The following is a 20,148-nucleotide window of genomic DNA, read 5'->3' as shown; positions in this document are numbered from 1 at the left end:
CAAATGTAATCTAGTATCGTATCATCTGGCACAACATCTGTAAGTCACACATCTTGAGAACTGCTCATCCAGTTGTGATGACTTACATATTCTGTTGTACATGTTCTTGAGGTCCAGAATTTAGATCATGGTAACCAATTTCAGGCCAATCATGGAAATTTACATCAAACATTGTGAATGTAGGTATTTTTACCTTTACCATGGTGTACTGAAGTGAAATCTCTTAAGGGTAGCACAGACAGGTCAAATCGAGCAAAGCCAGACTAGTTTGTGTGCTCTAACATACAATGTATGTATTTAAGTTCTTCTTTGAAATCATGCCATGGATATTTCTTTAGAGGTCTCCCATCAAAGTACAGACCTGAACCTTGTCTGGCTGAGAAATGATGAGGTCAGACTCTAAGGTGGTCTGACTTGGCATGGACTGTATACAGGGTTAGACTGTCTGCAGCACACTTTGATATGTAGCATCGTTGCAGATTCCAAGGCATGTAGAAGTGCTGCCACCATTCTCTCTTATCCTTGTGTCCATTTGTTTTATCAACCAATAGGGTTTTCCTATCCTGTTAACAGACATCCCATGAATATTTAATTTTAACGAAACATCATCATTTACTTTGTGAAATGGTACTCCGTGAACCCCAAAGAAAATTGTAGTCAGCCGGTTTCCACCCGTTCAAGAATTCACAGTGCAGTTCCTGTATATACCCCAGTGACTGTTTTGCATGCAAAGGAATATAAACAGGGACTTGGAGAGTTTCTGTTTTCTCTGACTTTTGGAAAGAAACTTCAAAGTGGTACCCGGAGGTGCTGTGGCTACAGAGATGCAGAGATATAGCAAATTAGTTCCAGAAAGGGGTCTGTTTAGATACAGATTTGCAGCTTCCACTGGGACTTGACTTTTTAGAAACAAAACCCATTTAAATGAACAGATCTCTACTTTGTCTGCAAATCATTATAAAGTATGAGGTTTATAACAGTAATAGATTTTGACGCCAGTGCCATAACATTTATATTTGGGTGACTTATTTCAATATATTTTGTATGTTGCAATGTTAAGTGGCTAAATTCCCACTTGTTATCATTGCAATATGCCCATTTCCCCTTGGGGAAAATTCAAGCTGGATTAATAAAGTGTGGCAGTATTTAGACCAGACACTGTTTAGAAGTAGATCCTGGCTTGTTCTATTACTGAATATTCTGTATTGGCAACTTTGTTAGACAGAAAAAGGTCATTTAGTTATCTAAGCCTTAGTCCCATATTTCAGGAACCAATTTGAATGAGGTCTCATTTGCTTCAGTTAGCAACAGAAAGAGATCAAAGATTTGTAGTGGTGTTGCCCCAGTAAAGATTTTCTGCATGGCCCAAAAAGCACGTGTGAAATGATCTACTTCTAAAAAAGCTGTCGACCATTACCAGAAATAAGTAAACAGAATATATCAGGTAGTTATTTGGTTTCACATCAATTTGTTGATTACCTTTATATACAGCATCAGAAAAAAAGTATGCAGTAACAGCACAGTAATGCTACTGCAACCCAGACTGAGAAAAGATTCCTATTAGTCCTGCATTCCATATGAGAAGAGGATATATTTGCATTGCCTTTAATTTGATCCCATCTGAAAAATGATAGCCAGTTGGACTCAATTAAACTCACTGTCTAAACCCATAAGAGCTTAAAAGTGCTCCTGTGAACACTTGAGGAGTTGGCTACTATCTTGAGCTTTCTGAGTTAATTTCAATATTTGACTTGGTCTTGAAGACATTTCTAGGTTGTGCTATTGAGACCCCTAAGGTGTTCTCAGGTTTTTTAGTTACTCCTTGTCTTTTAATGTATTCCTACTTTTCTTTGGGAGTTTAATAATTACCACATCAAGGTATTTAGAAATTGAAAGCTGGTCATGTATTGACTGTAGGAAGGGCTGTGGGTGTTCTGTTAACATTTGCAACAGCTCAGTGTAATCCTAGGAGGCCATTTTAATCTCTTTTCTTCAAGTCTTTTTTTTTTAAATATGACAATACAGTATGGTTACCAGGTAAGATTAGAGGCACAGAGTGAGTTCTTTTAGTACAATATACTGTGCATATATTTATAGCCTAGCAGTAGAGTTTTTCTACGAATCTAATGTGAATGACTACATTGAAATATTTCATGCGTTACAGTAGTGGCCAAGGTTAGCCACTTAAACAAGGCATTGACCAGCCTGACTAGGTATGCAGAATACTTATGTAGGAAATCCAACATATAAAGTGAACATTCAACATGTAAGCAGTTATATTGGGAGTATGAGTATGCACCATTGGCTACGTGATATATGCCTGTAGTGTTCATAATGCTAAAAGTGCTTTTTTTCAGTCTGCAGCATACATTCTCCCAACAATAGGTTCGAAAGACTGACCTTCATGTTTTCATGGAATGTCCGCCCGTGCACGTTAATTACCAGTGCTTAGTATGCATACTGCCAAAGTTATATGTAAACTTGAAATTCTACAGCAATACCATTTAAACACAATATTCAGAAAAAAAGTGCATCTATATATAGATATATATATATATATATATATATATATATATATATATATATATATATATATGGCATTACTGCAGTATGTATAATACTTAGTGTGTGAGGAAGGTACTTTTTAAGAAGGGAATGTCCTGTGCAAAGACGCGTTCTATTTGTGAATCTGCACTGTCTCTTTGTTTATTGGTGCTCTACTTAAGTCAAACCCTTTTTATCTGAAATCAATTTAAGCTTCAGAAAGATAAAATGAGCATGTAACTTTATTTGACAGTGAATAGGAGCGGAATGCTGGGATTGTACTGTTTTATTATTATTATTATTTTTTTTTAGGAGCATATGTTTTATTCATGTCACTCTATATCTTAACTGTAACACAGTATGTACTGTACATTGTTTATACATGTACATGTGAATTGACATGTAAAATACATGCAAGACAAATACATTTTAGAAAGAAAATCTTTCTTTGACTGACACTTGAACCGTATATAGATATATCTATTTATATATATATATTATATATATATATAATATATATATCTATATATATATATATATATATATATATAATAAAAAGTAAAAAAAAAATATTGAAAAAAATGTGTAATAAACCTGAGTCACATAGAACCCTAAGAAGGCTTTACCGTCTAAGGCCCACCTTGTGCAGTTAAATCCCCCGAATAAATCCCTACATGCTGTGTTTTTATTGCTTCAGGAAGTTATTACTTTTATTGGTGTCATTAAATCCAATTCACTAACATGAATGACTACTGGTATTTTGTAAATGTTTCAGTCATATTGGAAATGGGACAAGTAATTACAATTCAAAACAAGTACTGCTGACCAACTCAATTTTTCTGTGGATGTTTCCTTATTTTATTAATCAGTTATGTTATTTATTGATGCATATTGATGCCACCAAGGACAAATTCCTTTTCAGTTTTCCCTAAGCACTAGAGACACACACACATACAAAAAAAATAAAAACACAGATGTGACCTGATGGTGAGTCATTCTTTTACGCTGCCATGGAAACAGTGGAATTTGACTGCTTGGTGATCTCCAGGGAGACACAAACATTTGCACTGTTATATAATGAACACACAAAAAAAGCAGACAACTGACTTCTGGTCAATGGGATTTGTTGTCTTCATGTAAAATCCAACAAAATAATCAGTGAGTGGATTCATTTTCTACAGCAAACATTTTGAGCGGATTTTTTATAGGTTTATAGGTTTTGCTTTGCTTTCTCACAGGTCTCTGGAAACTGAATATTTCATTGAAAGGGCTGCTTTCTTACAATTTGGGCATTCATTTAATTAAATCTTTCATGACAACTTGGGTGTGATAAAATACAGAAGAAGCTTCCTGCATATGTGCAATTACACATGACAGTGACAGCTATACGTATTCACACAGGGTTGACATAAATATGTGTGTAACTGGAGGGCACTGCAGCTGAGTGGGGTGAAATTGATAAGAGCTGCTGTTGAGGAATGGAATGTGTGGGCAGGGGTTTATTACATTTATTGGCTCTGCATAATTCCAGCTTTAACATTGTGCTATGTTCTAGTATGTTCTTATTTGTTACCACCTTGGCATAAAGGCCGTACACTGCGTAAGAGACTGAAACACCTTTTCATTTCACACCCAAAGATAGCAGCGGCCACATTTTCCGGTTGAGAATAAAGCTAGTTCACACATTTGCAAACAAATGTCAGGTCAGTCCTCTTGTCCAATGTAACTCAAACTGACTTAGTAGGGAGATGCAGTTTTTAGATAGAACAGAACCTAGCTGCTTAGTAGAGTAACCAGTCACGTGTTGTCTGTTAACACCAAAGTGTTTGCTACACATAAGTACTGATCTGGCTGCCCAGTGTGGCAGTGTGATGTTGGTGTTTCTGCTATATCCAATCCCTAAGTTGATATGCACAGCTGTCTCTGTCTGTTAGTGTCTTCCTGGGAGAACTTTGGTTGGGCAAGAGGACAACCAAGTGACACTGAGAAGATACTCCATATACCACACATGATAGGTTCAGCAGTACATATTAACATCATCTTTAAAGTGAACAAACAAACACAAATCATAGTTAACTGGTTAGAGGGTTACATAGACCAAGGGAAACTGGAATGCTTTTCATAGTGCGAGGAAATATTCTGATCTTTTTGCTTTTTTCAGTGGGGTTTTATGACACTAGGTGGCACAGCTGCACTGGAGATAGGTAAGTGTCCTCTGTGCCCACTGCAAGGTATGGTTGTTTGGAGATTAAAATCTTTTGTTATCCCACACTGCATAACGATGTATCTGATATGAAGGTGCAGTGTTCAACAATCATGTTATATTTTACACTACAATATCATTACTATCTGTTTTCTATATTCTTTTATTACTTGTGCAACCCCTGAAACCGCATTCTATAACACGTGTGATAACATACAATCCTCACGCAGAAATAAAGTGTATATATACATTATATAAAAAAATCACAGATAACCAAATGGGGTTTAGCAACTGTGTATTTAGCCAGTTCAGTGTTCGATTTTTGTGCGACTTTTTTAGCAACACATCAGCAAATAACCAAGAACAACTGGTTTAAAGTCACTGTGGAAATGTGTGCGGTTTGCCTTAATGCTCACACAAAAAGCAGCATTTAAATAAAACAGTGACGGCTTCCTGTAAATATACAGTAGACTTTACATATTGAAATGCTTTTTAAATGATTTTTAAAGTACATACTGTATTAGGAAGGACATCCTGGCTGTGTCAGTCTGTCGCTCTGTCAGTCTGACTTTAGCAATACTTTCAGACCTTGATTTTTTACATTTTACCTGTGGAACAACAATAACAAATAAATAAAAAAAAGAATAACCATTATATAAGTGATGCATACAGGTTTTTTTTTTCTCTCTCAAGGTAGTTGGTTAGATAATCTTGTCAGGTGACAAAACTGGAGGAGAAAAAAAAGTGGAATGTTTCCATTACAATATAAAAAGTACTGCATTATTGTGTGCATTACCTAAGGTCAACACATAGTTAACTCTTCTTAAAATGTGGGTTAGATAATATTCACCTGCAAAATTTGGTAACACTTAAGTTTAGGCATCCGTTATAACTGATTATAAATAATACCAAAAAAATAAAAACAATGGCAAATGTGTATAATATTAGTCTCCTTATTTCCAATCATATTGTTAATAGCACAATTAATAACATGTTTATAGATTGTTTATAATCATTTATAGCCGAGAAAATGTCAAGTTTTTAAAAAAATATCTGTCACCATGGAAACCACTTGCTATAAATTAATTGGCCACAAAAGAGCAGTTGCCAAAGAAACAGAACAAAATCGGTTGCCTATTGGCTGTTGAAGTATGTAGTTGCCCTTGGAAACAAAGCAGAAACCTGTACACTGTGGGTGTATGCGTGTGTGTGTGAGGAGTGGGATGCAGTTGCTATGGAGACCAGGCTATGTATCCAAGTGCACACTCACCAGGATTGGAGGAGGGACAAAGGCAGTCAGATGATACAAGAGCAGGTCTGTCAATCAAAGCATCTCCCTCCAGTCGAGAGATCAGGAATGATAGAAGCATACTGTATCGAGCAAGACAAGTTGAATTCAAGAGCACCTTAAGACCAAGATAAGCATCTGAAGCATGGCAACCATCACCTGCACCAGATTCACTGAGGAATTTCAGCTTTTTGAAGAACTGGGCAAGTAAGTTTTATGTAGACACTAGTATTCATAACAGATGCTCCAGATTTTACGATCAGTACAGGAATTAAGTGCAAGCACCAGGTAGAAGGCTTTTGTTCGTTCATTTGTTTTACATAGTTTCATTTTTGCAAAGTAAAAGCATAACAATGAAAAAGGTCTAAATAACAAAACGGTCTAAACTTGTAAATCTGCTATTGACAAATAAGGGTTAAGTAGTAGCTGATTACTTAAAAAAATTTTGGAAATAAGAAAAAAAAAAAACGCATTACTGTGTTTAATAACTGAGATAAAATATGATTTAAGGGCACATTTTCAACCAGACAATGCATACATGAAGACAATGTGATGATAGCACTGTCAACTTAATAATGGGATTAGAATGGTTTCATCTGTGGAGTTATGGAATTGCAAGGCAATATTGCCAGCTGCCTTGGTAAAATGCATGATCTCTGTTTCACAGCAGAAACAGAGTACTTCAAATGCTTATGATATTGTGAGGTATATAGAGAAGTGGACACACATGCCAGGACAGTAAGAACATGGATACATAAGTTGTGCAAGTATTTCAGAATATTTTGTTTTAAAAAAGCTTCAAAATGTTGCTTGTTATTTAACTGTTCCTACGTTAACAGGTTAAGCAACACAAGTTTTTAAAGTAGAATTCAATGGAGTGGAATGAAGCTAAGGGACTTTATTTAAATATTTCATATCCTGGTGATGTGAGAGTACTGGTTGAATTGCACCTGAACTCTTCTACTGTTCATGGCAGCTTATTATCTCCAAAATATAGCCTAAAACCCATCATTTCTTACAACCAGATAGATACAGAAATGGGAAAAATGAAGTAAAATGCTGTATCTACAGTGTGTTTTCATGTGTTGCACCAAATTGTGAGATTTCCAGTCCTCTGAGGTTTAAATTAGGCACCTCTGAAAGGTTTCAATTGGATTTCATTTCTAATATATATTAGTATATACATATAAATTGCTCAGAAAAGTTCCCAGATTTCTTTCTTCATTTTTATGCATTTGCATCTATGGCCCAAAGCACAGCACATTGTAATCTGGATAATAATGACAGGATGGGTATTCAGAATTCTAATGGTTCTTTAGTATTGTCCAACACCCACGCTAAGATTATTAACTAGTCAGCCCCCATGCATTGTTTTGACAAACCCAAGGTAAGTATTGAGGGGCTGTTATGTAATTCAGTTTCCTCTGGCAATTATATGTATCTCTGGCCTAACTGACCTAAGTGATTTAGAATTCATGATATATCAATGCACCAAAAGCAAAATGTTTTCTGTATGAAGTTTTCTTTGATGCTTACAGAAAAAAATAAGATGCATTTATATGTAAATCTGTTGCATCCCTTATTAAAGCTAAAGCTGTCTTGACTGATAGCCAAGGCTTTCATATCTATTTTCTTATCACTGGACTCCTTTTCTTCTGCTGAAAATCAGTTGGTTATTACTTATTTTTTTTAAATAATAATAATAATGAGAGCTGGATAGTTAAACTGCATACTGTACACCTTTCTGACCACCATCACAAAGTGCTTTACATTGGTAGGCTGTGAACTGCGCATTATATGCAGAGTCACTTACAACAGGACATTGATTTAACATCTCATCTGCAGGATGGAGCACAAGGAGGTTAAGTGAGTTGTGCAGGATCATACAGTGAGTCAGTCAGTGGCAGAGGTGCAATTTGAACTGATGACCTTCTGGTTACAAGCCCTGGCCTTTAACCACTGGACCACACTGCCTGCCAATCCTACAATCACTAAGAAGTATAGGAAACCAGATTTACAGACCCTTAATGCCTATGCATAAGTGCTGTAACTTTACAGCAAGACTAGGACAACAACGTTTATTCTACTATGTGTGTGGGTGTTACAAAGCGTTTTTATCTGTCAACTCTCATTGCACAGATTATAGCAGTGATGTCACAATAGCAGCTTCACCAAGCTTTGAATCCAGAGCCCCCCCATCCCACCCCCCATAGCAATGGCAATGTTTTTTTTTTTTTTTTAAACAATCCTGTTGCTGATTGAGAACTTTGCATTGTGTATCCTCTATAAATTGTTTTGGTGCCAAAGAATAAATACTTAAAAAAATGTATACATATTACTAAATGTATTATTTATAAATACTAAATAAGTCTGATCGATTATAACCGATTCACCATAAACAAAGAAGCTGAAGATAATGAAAGCTTTGTATCCTCTGCATGTATCACTCAGTCATGTACTGTAATATAACACTTAAGTTAAACCTTAAATGATAAGTATTAAGAAATATTACACTATGTAGTAACTGCTGTAGAGCGGGAGTTTTGTTTGAAGATATCCTAAAAAAAGGAATGTTATAAAAAAACTGTGCTATGAAAAAATGAAAGTCAAACAGTGTACAACACAGGCTAAAATACCCTTCAAATTTTTTTATGTAACAGGCACTACTACTACTAACGATGTACTTGGCCATTTTAATCTCCATAGTATTCTCTGAAGTCAACCCCATACTTTCTACACCCTGGGTACTCACCTACAATAATAGCCTTGGATTAGAACATATGTCCCTGTTTCTTTTATTAATTCTGTACTTATTACTTATCTTACAATAGTATGTTCTATGTGCTTCTCTGTTGTGTTTCTGTGTAGATTAATTACCATACTCTATTCCAGAAAAAGATTTTTCAGGCAGAAACAGTATAAAAGTAGCCTTTTTTAAATTTTATCCCTGGTATTGTGGTTTCCGCGCACAAAACAAAGAGACACATTTGCATAAAGTAATATCATTACTGTGGTTCACCTCTGCCTCTTTTTTTTTTTTTTTTTTTTTTTTTTTTTAAGATGTGCATGCAAGTGAAAACTCATATTTAACTTAAACGCTTCAAAATGTTTAAGAAAAGGGGGCTTGGCTTGTACAAGGAAAAAACACTTCACCATTTTGTTTTTCATTTATTACAGTCCTCATAACAGAAAATACTGGGATCACAACAAAACAAAACATTGATCACAATGCTTAACATGTACCTTGCAAGATGGGCCAGTGTTTAAAAAGTGTGAATTACACCTCCATCTGTATCCCGATTCTAACTCGCTTACCAAACCTGAAGCTGTTTGATTGCACCTGTTTTTTTGTTAATCCCTACTGTCCTACATGCAAAATCTGGCAATGTGGTAAATCGGTGCAAGGCAAAACGCATTATGATAATTATTTTGAATATTTGCCTTCAAATTCAGGTGCAGCAATGTTCATTTCGAATAGTTCAGATAGTTTCCGCACCACACTAAAGAAGATAATTATTACTTCATAAAAATGATCATTACTCCATACTGCTGTGTGATCAGGATGACTGTAGTGGTGACGTCAGACCTGGAAGAAGACAGACTCCAAAACAAGTACAGGCAGTTTAAAACTGAGCCGTGGCGTTCAGTATATTTATTTGACAAAAATAAACAGTTTAACCAAAAACACACACAAAACAAAGGGTGAATTAGCCAAACAAATAAACAAATAATAAACAAAACCGCAGAGAATGAAACAAACAAGTATCATGCTGGGTTTTAGCCAGCACGTATAGAAGTTGTTTTTAGTTTAGTTTTAAATCCCCACTCGCAGACTTAAGTCTCTCCTCACTCTTACACTCCACCTCGAGGGAGACAGCTGCCGGCTTTTATATTCTGGCAGAGGGGATCACTAGCTATTAATTAAATTAACTTATTACCCCTCAGCCACAGTCTGCACAAGATTAAATAAGGATGTGTGACTGTCAACTAGTTAAATAATCAGAAGCTGATCAGTCACACATCCTCACAAGGTTTTCAAAAATAAAAACAATAACCTGGCGGACGGAGGCTCGCTCGTCTGGCCAAACAATACATAATAATAATAAATAATAATAACATCGGACGGCTTTCTCCGTGCATTAATATATAGATCAAAACAATAATAAACAAAGGGTGGGACACTCCGCCACACATGCTGTTTTCACATTGCACTGCTAATGTCTTCTCTCATTGGGCAATGAATGAACACTGACACAAAGAAAATGGGTGGAGTTTTGTGACTCATGCCAAAATGAAATCTGGTCAGAATGAAAGCTCGGCCAGTCAACATGCAGTAATTATACTGATGTTAATGGTGGCCAATAACGGCTAACAGAAACCGAAGCAGTGAGGAAACAAAATGCAAGCAGCACGTACTGTGCTGAATGAAAGCGCATTTGAGAAACGCTGAGCTGGTGGACTGGGGGAGTGGATGGAATGCATCTGCATTGGATGAAAATCAGATTAAATAACTCCCAGTACCCAGTATCAACATCAAAATAAGTCCTGGTACAGAGTATCAGGGAGTACTGGCAGAATTTCATTCCTGCCTATACTACTAGAGTGGTCTGCTGTTGTTATCGTCTGTAGAAAAGTTAATGCTCCTTTCAATTGTTTAAGGCAACTTGTTGATAACACTGACACATGGACCAAGTAAGTATAAGCTATCAGAGATTTGTCTCTCTGGAGCTTCTAGATGCTATAGAGTACTGTGCTCTTAAGCTACCAATATCCAATGATGTTAAATCAAGGATAAGCAGCTATATAAGGTAACATACTAACAACCTGACGCTTCACAGTCTGAACATTAAAACATAAAACTAGTGTAAACAAATGCCTTTCGGCTTGCCAGCAACCAGATGAAGGAAGCTGGCCTGGTGCCTGTGGAGCACATTTTCAGGTCTCTTTGATGAGTAAATTATTCGCTCTGTGAAAACATCAATTATTAAATACACATTTTCATTGAGTGATCCTATCAACCCCCAAAGTTACGCAAATCTCAGACTGCGATAACATATTTAAAACCCCTGGGTCGGCTGATGTTGTTATGTAGATTTGAATTCCCTTTGATCATGTTCATTTTAAAAGGAGATTTCTGTTCTTGCTGTTTCGTTATTGTATAGTGCTTCAGGAGAGCTGCAATTAGGGGTGCTTATTAAGCAATGAAAAACCTCATACAGACAATACTGGCTAGCTTACAGTAATACCTTAGCACTACTTTCACCTTCTCCTAATAGAAACAAAAGGACATACATAATTAAAATGCCTGTATAGTAATATATGTAAGGAATGTACTGCTTTGAAAATAATCAGTTGTTATTGTTTCATAATTCAATATGGTTTATTACAATGAAAATAGACTGTAATGTACTATTCCTATTTCAACCTGTATACGACACTCTTCATTTTAATGTTAAAATCTCTGCTCTATACTATAATGAAAATGGCTTTTGGCAGCCACAATTTCAAGAAAGTATGGCCACAAAGGCAACCTGGTCAATTTTGGCTGTGAGAGTTGAAGGCATCCAGTAAATACATAAAGGGTTGGGAATCCCATCGCATTGAAGAAAAATATTCCCTAAGAGCAGCGAAAACACTAACAGTTCCTCACAGTGGTGACATAAGTACAACAAAAAACCTTCCCAGCTATTTGGTACCATTATTGACAAACTCTTTCACGGTCATTCATTGCAGTGGCCATTGTCTTACAATGAAAATGGTTTGGCTGTGGTGCCAGATACAGTATGGTCTGGCATTGGCTAAATAGTGTCTGACCATGGTTTTGGTTTATATGAATAAAACTAAAAGAGTTTTGTACCTTCAAAAATAGCTACAGTTGTTACACCCTTACGGCCCTATTAATTGTCAAAGGTCAGCAGCTTTTAACATGAATTCATGCCTGTCTCCAAACTTCAAATGGTCTGCAGCTGTCGAGCGTCCACAGAGAAGGTGGAGGGCTGAGGTCTCCAGGGCTGCCAATCCCTCAGCTCTCACAAGCAGCGGATTCATTACTGTGTTTACACATGGTGTAACCACTCACTGCACTGAGTGAGGACGGCAGTCTCTAGTGCTCAAATCCATTGCCTTGCACAAACACACCATTTACCTGCTCATGACTGTGGAGACAAACAGGGCATTTTTAAACACTTACATGTACCATTTACCAAGAGGTGTATTGTAAAGCAGTAAGAAACAGCAAAGTAATATTTAATGTAGGCTTAAGCATATTTTATTATTCTAAGTTGAAAAAAATCACTAGTAGTCCTATTGTTAGGTACAGTATTTGACTTATCTAAACAGTGGTAAATCAAACTATGTTGGCATGTTGCCTACTTTTAAATAAAAAATAAATAAATAAATAAATACTCTGAAGAAACCAACATGCACAGTAAAATAATTGTTTTTCATAACCTTAGTCAGCAAAAAGCCAAATTCTTGTATCTAAACCGGAAAATCTTTTCTCATTAACTTCTGCCTCTTTTGTTTTACTTTGCATTGAGTAAAGTATTACAGTACTTAAATACCCTTGATGTGTTAAATAAAATTAATCTTGTGTATAATGTTCAAAAGCAAATTAACATATTTAGTTTAGCATATATATATATATATATATATATATATATATATATATATAGAGAGAGAGAGAGAGAGAGAGAGAGAGAGAGAGAGAGAGAGAGAGAGAGAGAGAGAGAGAGAGAGAGAGAGAGAGACTGTAGGGGATATGATGTAGAACATCCTTAATATTATATCAGTTATAAAAGATGGTAAAAGCATAGGTAAGTAAAGTATACTGAAAGTATGGTAAAGCACACACAAGCTTGGTAAAGCACAGGCATGCTAAAGCAAATGACCTCTGGCAGACCATAGTAAACTAATTGCACAGGGTAATCGTGGGGAAAGGCAGGTAAAATGAAACAATAACAGTGGCCCCCTTTTTTTTATACACGATGTTGTCATTTCCGTGGTTTGTTAGGGTTCTACCTTTACAGGCTACCAGAGAAAGCATATGGATTTCCAAGAACGTATCCAGTTTTCTTTGTTGATGTATTTTCAGAGGCGCATTTTCTGTGGTGAGACGCTGTCTGAAGGTCCTCACAGGACAGGAGTATGCTGCAAAGATCATCAACACCAAGAAGCTTTCGGCCCGAGGTAAGAAGGGTTTGGAAACCTTTTTATTTCACTTTGCTTAATGTGTGAAGTGAGCTAGTCCTTTGAGCATGCTTGAGCAGATCGCTGATTCAGTATTTCAGACAGTTAATGAGATTATGAAGGCTTGGCTTACACAAAGTCTGAGCATATGTAGAGCCTGAAACGATGCATCAATATTGGCAATGAAACAAAAGCTGCTCGCATTAAGTACAGTACTCTGATTTTCCTCATTGTTGTTAATATATGTGTTCATTTAAAACAGTAGGGACCAAGATTACCTTTACGTCAGATTATTCCAAAGAGTTCCTGTCTAGGCTAACGCTTTACAACAAGTGTCTCTAATTACTGTGTATTTACATAATAGTTATTTCGTAAATACATGTGTACTTACACATAATTACAATGTTATTATGCATAATTACAATGTACTTAATGTGTAAATCTTTGAGCATGATATAACTTTAACCCTAACCCTAATCCTAACCCTTAACCCTTTTCTATTACCATTGTGTATTTACACATAGCATGCAAAAAGATGTACACATTAAATACATTGTAACTATGCATAGTGACATTGTAAATGCGTGTAAATACAAATCTATTTACTAAGCACATACACAGCAATTAGAGACATTAGAGAATGATATTCTATCTGGAATAGACTCCGGATGATATTAACACAAGGAAAGAGCACAGTTTTTTTTTTTTTTTTTTCAAAGTACAGTCTAGTATGTGATCGTCACATTTGTGCAGGATGCATTTTCTATATAGGATTGCAAATGTTCACTATACCGTGGGCATGCGGGGGAACAAAGTAGGTGATCAGTGCAGCCAGACAAGGTGGGGCAAAAACATGGAGAAATTTGTACACAAGGGTAAGGAATTTGAACAGGCAACAATAATAGATAGGGAGCAAGTGTAGCTGTAGGAGGAAAGAAGAGATATGGATGGAGTGAGGGAGGTTGAATATGATACAGGCAGAGGCATTTTTTGTTGCAATGGTGTAAAAGCATAAGAGGAAAGGCCAAAGAGGAGGGAGTTACAGTAGTCAAGGCGGTTAGTCAAGTAATTAAACTGCGTTGGAGTCAGAATTTGCTTTGGACAGTTCCATTATAAAAACAATGTGTCAACCAGGTGCAAGATATTTCCATATTCCTTTTTTTGCAGATGTACGTAATCTCAGTTATTGTTTGTTGCTTTGCGAAGGAAAAACAGAGCACAGCACAGTTCTGTACGTAAAGAAAGGCATCCATATCAGACAATTAAAACAGTTTGAAAAGATGACATTCACAGAAGACCTATTCAAAAACGAACCATAGGCAACAATGAATAAAAGCGTGCTTAAGAATCTGCAGCAAAAATTAATCAATGTCATATAATTAAAGGTTCTGTTATTCTGTTAACGTCAAAAGCCTATTATTACAATGACAGCTCCCCCCTCCCCCCTTTTTAACCAGAATTCAAAACTGTTTAGAAATTAAATAAAAAAAAAAAAAAAAAAAAAAAAAAACAAGAAAGTTTAGGGTCAATGGCAAATGTTTCACTAAAGCTTTTTTTAGTTGTATTCACATTTTTGATTAAGTGCTTGAAGTTTTGGCAGAATTGCAGCATACTCTGCCTCCAGGCAATGATGTACTCTGTGCATGTTTTGAGAACAGGTAATATGTATTAGTCTACTTTACCCAGAAGCATTTGGATTCATAAATATGCATCTGGAACTATTCAAAATGCCAATGCCATGTCTGTGGTTTGTCTGGGTGAATAAAGCACATGATTTCCAACACTGTATATGAGCCACTGGATGTCCTTGAAAAAGGAGCCATCTGTGTTTAGAGTCAGGTGCTTGAATGGGTTGTCTTCAGGGATATTTGTCAGTGCTCAGCTGCCAGGCATGTTTGACCCGTGTTAGTCTAGTCAATTTTGAAAGTTTTAAATCACATATAAGAAATGAATCAATCACTGTGACAAATTTGTCAAAATTCCACCCTGGGTCCAGATGTCATCCTGTGCATAGAGAATACCACTATACCACTACTATATTTATTACAACTGTTACTAATAGTGTTGCAATTTCCACACATTCACAAATTTTAAAAACAAAATAGCTATACTGACTTTAGCCTTCCTGTTTAGTGCATTTAGCTAAACCACTTTATAATTTAACAATATATTTTGCAAGCTGACATTTTGCTTATGGAAAACAATCTACTTTTCTCCATGATGATGCTATCTAGAGACTGTAGATCAATAAGAATTTGCTCCAGTTACTCACATTAGCAAACCCCCTTGGTTAGCCTCACCTAGATGAATGTTGTCCCTCTAGACACCAGCTTCAGTTCAAATCAAGTTCAAAGACAGATGATTAAAACAGTTCTCTCCATGCTAAATCAACCAGGAATATGGAGTAGGGAATGTAAGTGTCTAAGGAAAAAATAAAAAAAGGAGAATGGACTAGCTGAACAGGTAAGCAAAATGTGAAATGGGGGAAATGGAAAAATAAATGCTAAAGCAATCTAATCTTTTTTCACTCTTTAGTTTAAAAATATATTTATAAAGTATCTGTCAATGAATTATTATCAGTGGGTCAAATCAACAGCGAGAATCAACCCTTATTCAAACCCGCTGATTGAGTCATTGCAGATTTAACTTTTTCGTCTGAATGTCACAGGTGAAAAACATTCTTCTTCAGACAGATTCTTTAACAGACACTTCCTTCAAATGTATTATCATCATTCATTGTTTGTGAAACTAGAAACAGCTGGTTAATCGATTAACTGATTATTTTGATTATTGATTAATTACACCCAGTAGTGGAAAGATAAAAAAAAAAAAATTTATATTTCAGACACCTGTTTTTCCAAGCTCTGTTGCATTATAGCTGGAACAGCTTGAACTAGAGGTTTTGAGTGTATGTCTTAACTACTTCAACTAAAAAAATAAAACCCCTTCCCAAGTACCAGATTTTGAAAATAATCATAATAATGTTTTCAAACCTGTAATTGCTATAAAATGTTAACATATGATAAATTAAACACAAATGAATGACCTAAACTGTGTTTTCCATGAACCCTTTATGTTCCTGAGATAAAAACAAATATTTTTTTTTTTGAACAATGAAAACAAAAACTCTGCTAATAACGCTAATAACAATAATAATCAGTAAACAGTCATTTTCAAATAAAAATCAAACAACATCAAAACGTGTGCCATTATCGACTTGCTCTGTGACATTTATTGAAAAGTTCAATGCAACAGAACCCGGGGTGTCTTTTGTTTTCATTTTCTTAGCAGACCTTCCACCTTTGTTGCAGTCTCTGCTTCCCTGTGTTGGAGGGATAGTCACAAATGCGTGTACACAGCTACTTTGTGCAGGCGTTGTGGTGGTTCTGGCTGCCGCAGACATCTGCTTCACAATTAAACAAGTAAAACTAATAATAAAACAAAAAAGAATAATTTAAAACACTATATATATACTTGTAAAAGTTGAATGGCTTCCTGCAATATATTTCAGTCTTCTAAACGTCCACAGGTAGATTGGAATCACTACATGACACACAATTGGATACAAATGTCACCTGACCCTGCACGGACTTTCATTGCACATTCCACAGTACTAGCACTGCCTTAGAGAATGAAACCTGAGACTGAGAAACCGATCATAGACTAGAATGGGAAACGTGACGTACGCCGGTACAGCATGGCACTGTAAATGGGTTTTCATTATGGTGTTGAGGTGATTAAACTAGATTAAGTTGAATGTAAATAGATGGATATAAATAATAAAGTTAGTCAAGTCTGTTGAGGTTATCTGTCATAACCCAATCTAGTATAATATGCATAACTATTTAAAACTAGAAACAAAAAATAGCTGATGGGAAATTTAACTGAAGCATATAAAGTCAAATGGTGTAGATAAGTCATCTCAAATGACTCCTTCAAATTCAACACAGAGAGTTGAGCCAGGGGGCAGGTACAGAAACTGGAGATGATCAAATGATCGGAGAAGAATAGAGTGTGTGAAATAGTTTAAACTGCGAGGTCATAGGCTGAAAGCTTTGATATTGGGGACTTTTAGGCAGCCTTTATAGCATATGCCACTGTGGGTAACTTTTTCTGGGATCCAACAATTCCTCTGAGATTGTGAGTCTGCATCAGAGTCCTGTTTGAACTTACAGACTGAATGAGGTTAAAATTCCCCAGCCTTCCATCATTTTACACCTGCTAGGAATTGATAGATGGGAAAATGGTGGCCATATACTGGTTCCTACCCAATCATGCATATGCAGTATTTTGTGGAATGTCTTAAGCAGACATTTTATATCTGCTTCCATCAATGAATTGCACACTGGCACCACCTTACATGGCATGATGCATTTTCATGTGAATCTTGAAATAATTATTGTACTTTCTACACTTTTACACACTTGTCTTCAACTTAGACACATCAAGTGTTTCCTGACCAGTTCAAGTCCAGCAGGTAAAAGACAGAAGAATTTAGCTATACACTGTGTAAGATGGTTCAAAATTCAGAATCATCAAAGCAATGTCCAACAATGTCAAAGGATGTTAATATTTTTAAATATAGGCCACACATGAACAAGTAGACGTACATTTTGAACGTGTTCTATGTCTTCCAGTTATTTTCAAAGGGATTTTTTAATTATACAAATAAAATGGCCACAGATTCATAATGGATATTTACATGTAAGTTTTTAGGCAGGGTTCACGGGATGGAAACAGGGGCAACAGCTATACCTTATTAACCCTTAGCGGTCCATTTATTCAGCGCTTGTCAGGTGTGTCAGGTCCAACTTATTTTCACACGTGCTGTTTATTTTACACACGCTGTTTATTTTTTATTTTTTCACAGTAAAACAGGTTTAAAAGGCACTGCATAGCAAAAGGACACTCAGTACTGCATCTCCAGCCAAGCCCCACCCCTTGTTTGCTTTGTTTTTCACATACCTCTTCATAGTTGTGCTGATAAATCCTCTCCTGATGTTTTATCACCAAACTCCAAGTCATTATCTTATTAATATAACATTTCAAAAAGCTCTGCAAATGTTCATGATATTCTGTGAGCACTGGATGTGGAAGCAGCTATCATCTTTGTTTGTGTCCATGTTACCTCTGTGTATTGCTCAGATCCGCCCCCTTTTCTTCGGCTTCTCTCGGCTCCTATTGGTCACACTTGGCCATTCAAAGGTTTTCTCTGCTTTTTCCTGAGAATGACTAGAGACCTGTGCTTGATATCTTTTTGACCCTGTCCGACATCGGACTGGAAAGGGAAAATTGTAATGTCGGACTTGGTCCGACATAGGGCCGCAAAGGGTTAATCAATTAACATATTCAATTGATACAATAACACCCTATACGTTAATCACCTAACCCACCTATTTAAAACCAAAACACAAGCACCTCCTTGTCACAATGTTCCAGTTTTCGAACAGGACACAGCAAGACCTCTCTCTTTTTTGCTAGTAATAGCAAAAAGACAGCTCGTTACCATGTCAACTAGCTGGATCCTCTCCTTCCCTTCAGACTCAGACGATAGCCAGCAGCCAAGTACCTCAAATTCAGCCTTTCAGCCACCGATACTCTCTCCACCTCAGCAGCTTCGCAGATCCAAGCATAGCAGCTCGGCACCACAACCACCGCAACTGGCCAATTACAAAAATCCTGCAAACTCTTTTTGATAAAGGTATACCCATCCCAGCAGGAAGCGATCGTCTGGCATTACTTTATATCCACTGCTCAGATCTCGGAGCCGAACCTGTGATTCCCCTTCGTCTGGCAGCCAGCAATCAAACAACTTCTTGCAAAAGCAAATGCTCCTCTGTCCCTACGAACACCACTCCAGCGTATAGCGAAGCTGCACAACAGGCAAGTCCAGCACAATCCGATCCCATTTACAATCTGCACCAGGAGATATTTGTAGATATGAAAACATTATTACATCCAGTCATAGAAGCCATCGCAGCCATAAACACCAGACTTGACAAACTGGATAATTAGGTAGCAACGCTGGCTACAGCCACCATTATCCCTGCCTCTGCAACTACAGCCTCAGCTGCTACATCTACTTCCAATTTCTCCCCCCTGTACTGACAGCCGACAACCAAACATACAACCTGGCTACTGCGACAGCATCCGGATTCCAAGCAGCTATTACCAGTCCGTGTCACTGCTTATCTCCACCATTCCACTGAAGCATTGTAGAAGGTAAAGACATAAACCTCATTTCCATTTAGAAAACCACATCACAATTCCGAGTTGCTGACTGTGGGGATTTATCAGTAACATTAAAATCCAAGGATCTACGCCTTTTAAAAAATCTTACTCTGGGGGAATTTACGATGGCTTTCTCAATTTACCAGGACATCCTCTGATCTGTCTACCCTCATTGCCGCAATGAATTAGACCAGTACATGTTTACGTTATGGAGCTGTCAGTAAGATATGGAGGCACCATGCTTTATGATGACCTAATCTGAGCTCTACACAATCTGTCCCTGTTCACCGATGGTTCATTTAAAGGATTCGAGGCTATCTAGGATCAAGCGGATAGTCTTCTGAGATTCAGGATTTCTTTCCTCATCTTAAAGCTCGGCTCTTCTAGAGATTTACCCTATTGTTGCAGTTCCACATATCTGGGGTCACCATTAGTCAATTTTGTTCCACAGTGACAACAAATCAAAAGTCTGTATCATAAATAAAGGCCAATCATCCTCCCGTTTCATCATGCAGCTACTCCGCCGGATCATTTAGATCTCTGTTTCAAACAATTTTATTATTGAATCCTGTTACTTGCCAGGCATCCATAATTACGCAGCTGATGCTCTTTCTTGTCTTCAGGTTCCCAGATTCCATCAGCTGGTTCCCGCAGCAGCAACAACACCTCTTCAAATCCCCCAGTGAAGGACCTG

At 36.8% G+C, this 20,148-nt stretch overlaps 1 protein-coding gene across 1 annotated transcript in view; it reads left to right on the top strand.

Annotated features, from left to right (window-relative positions):
• The first annotated feature begins 6,089 nt into the window (after positions 1-6,089).
• Positions 6,090-20,148, top strand: part of LOC121323838 (calcium/calmodulin-dependent protein kinase type II subunit alpha-like) — an 81,981-nt gene continuing 67,922 nt past the window's right edge. Inside the window, exons 1-2 of the mRNA XM_041265111.1 lie at positions 6,090-6,242; positions 13,129-13,223. Coding sequence (XP_041121045.1) covers positions 6,181-6,242; positions 13,129-13,223 — 157 coding nt within the window. The 5' untranslated portion in view covers positions 6,090-6,180. The remainder of the gene's footprint in view (positions 6,243-13,128; positions 13,224-20,148) is intronic.

The sequence above is a fragment of the Polyodon spathula genome, chromosome 12 (genome assembly GCF_017654505.1).
Source record: "Polyodon spathula isolate WHYD16114869_AA chromosome 12, ASM1765450v1, whole genome shotgun sequence".
NCBI classification, from domain to species: Eukaryota; Metazoa; Chordata; class Actinopteri; order Acipenseriformes; family Polyodontidae; genus Polyodon; species Polyodon spathula.
This window is presented reverse-complemented; position numbering and strand designations above follow the sequence as displayed.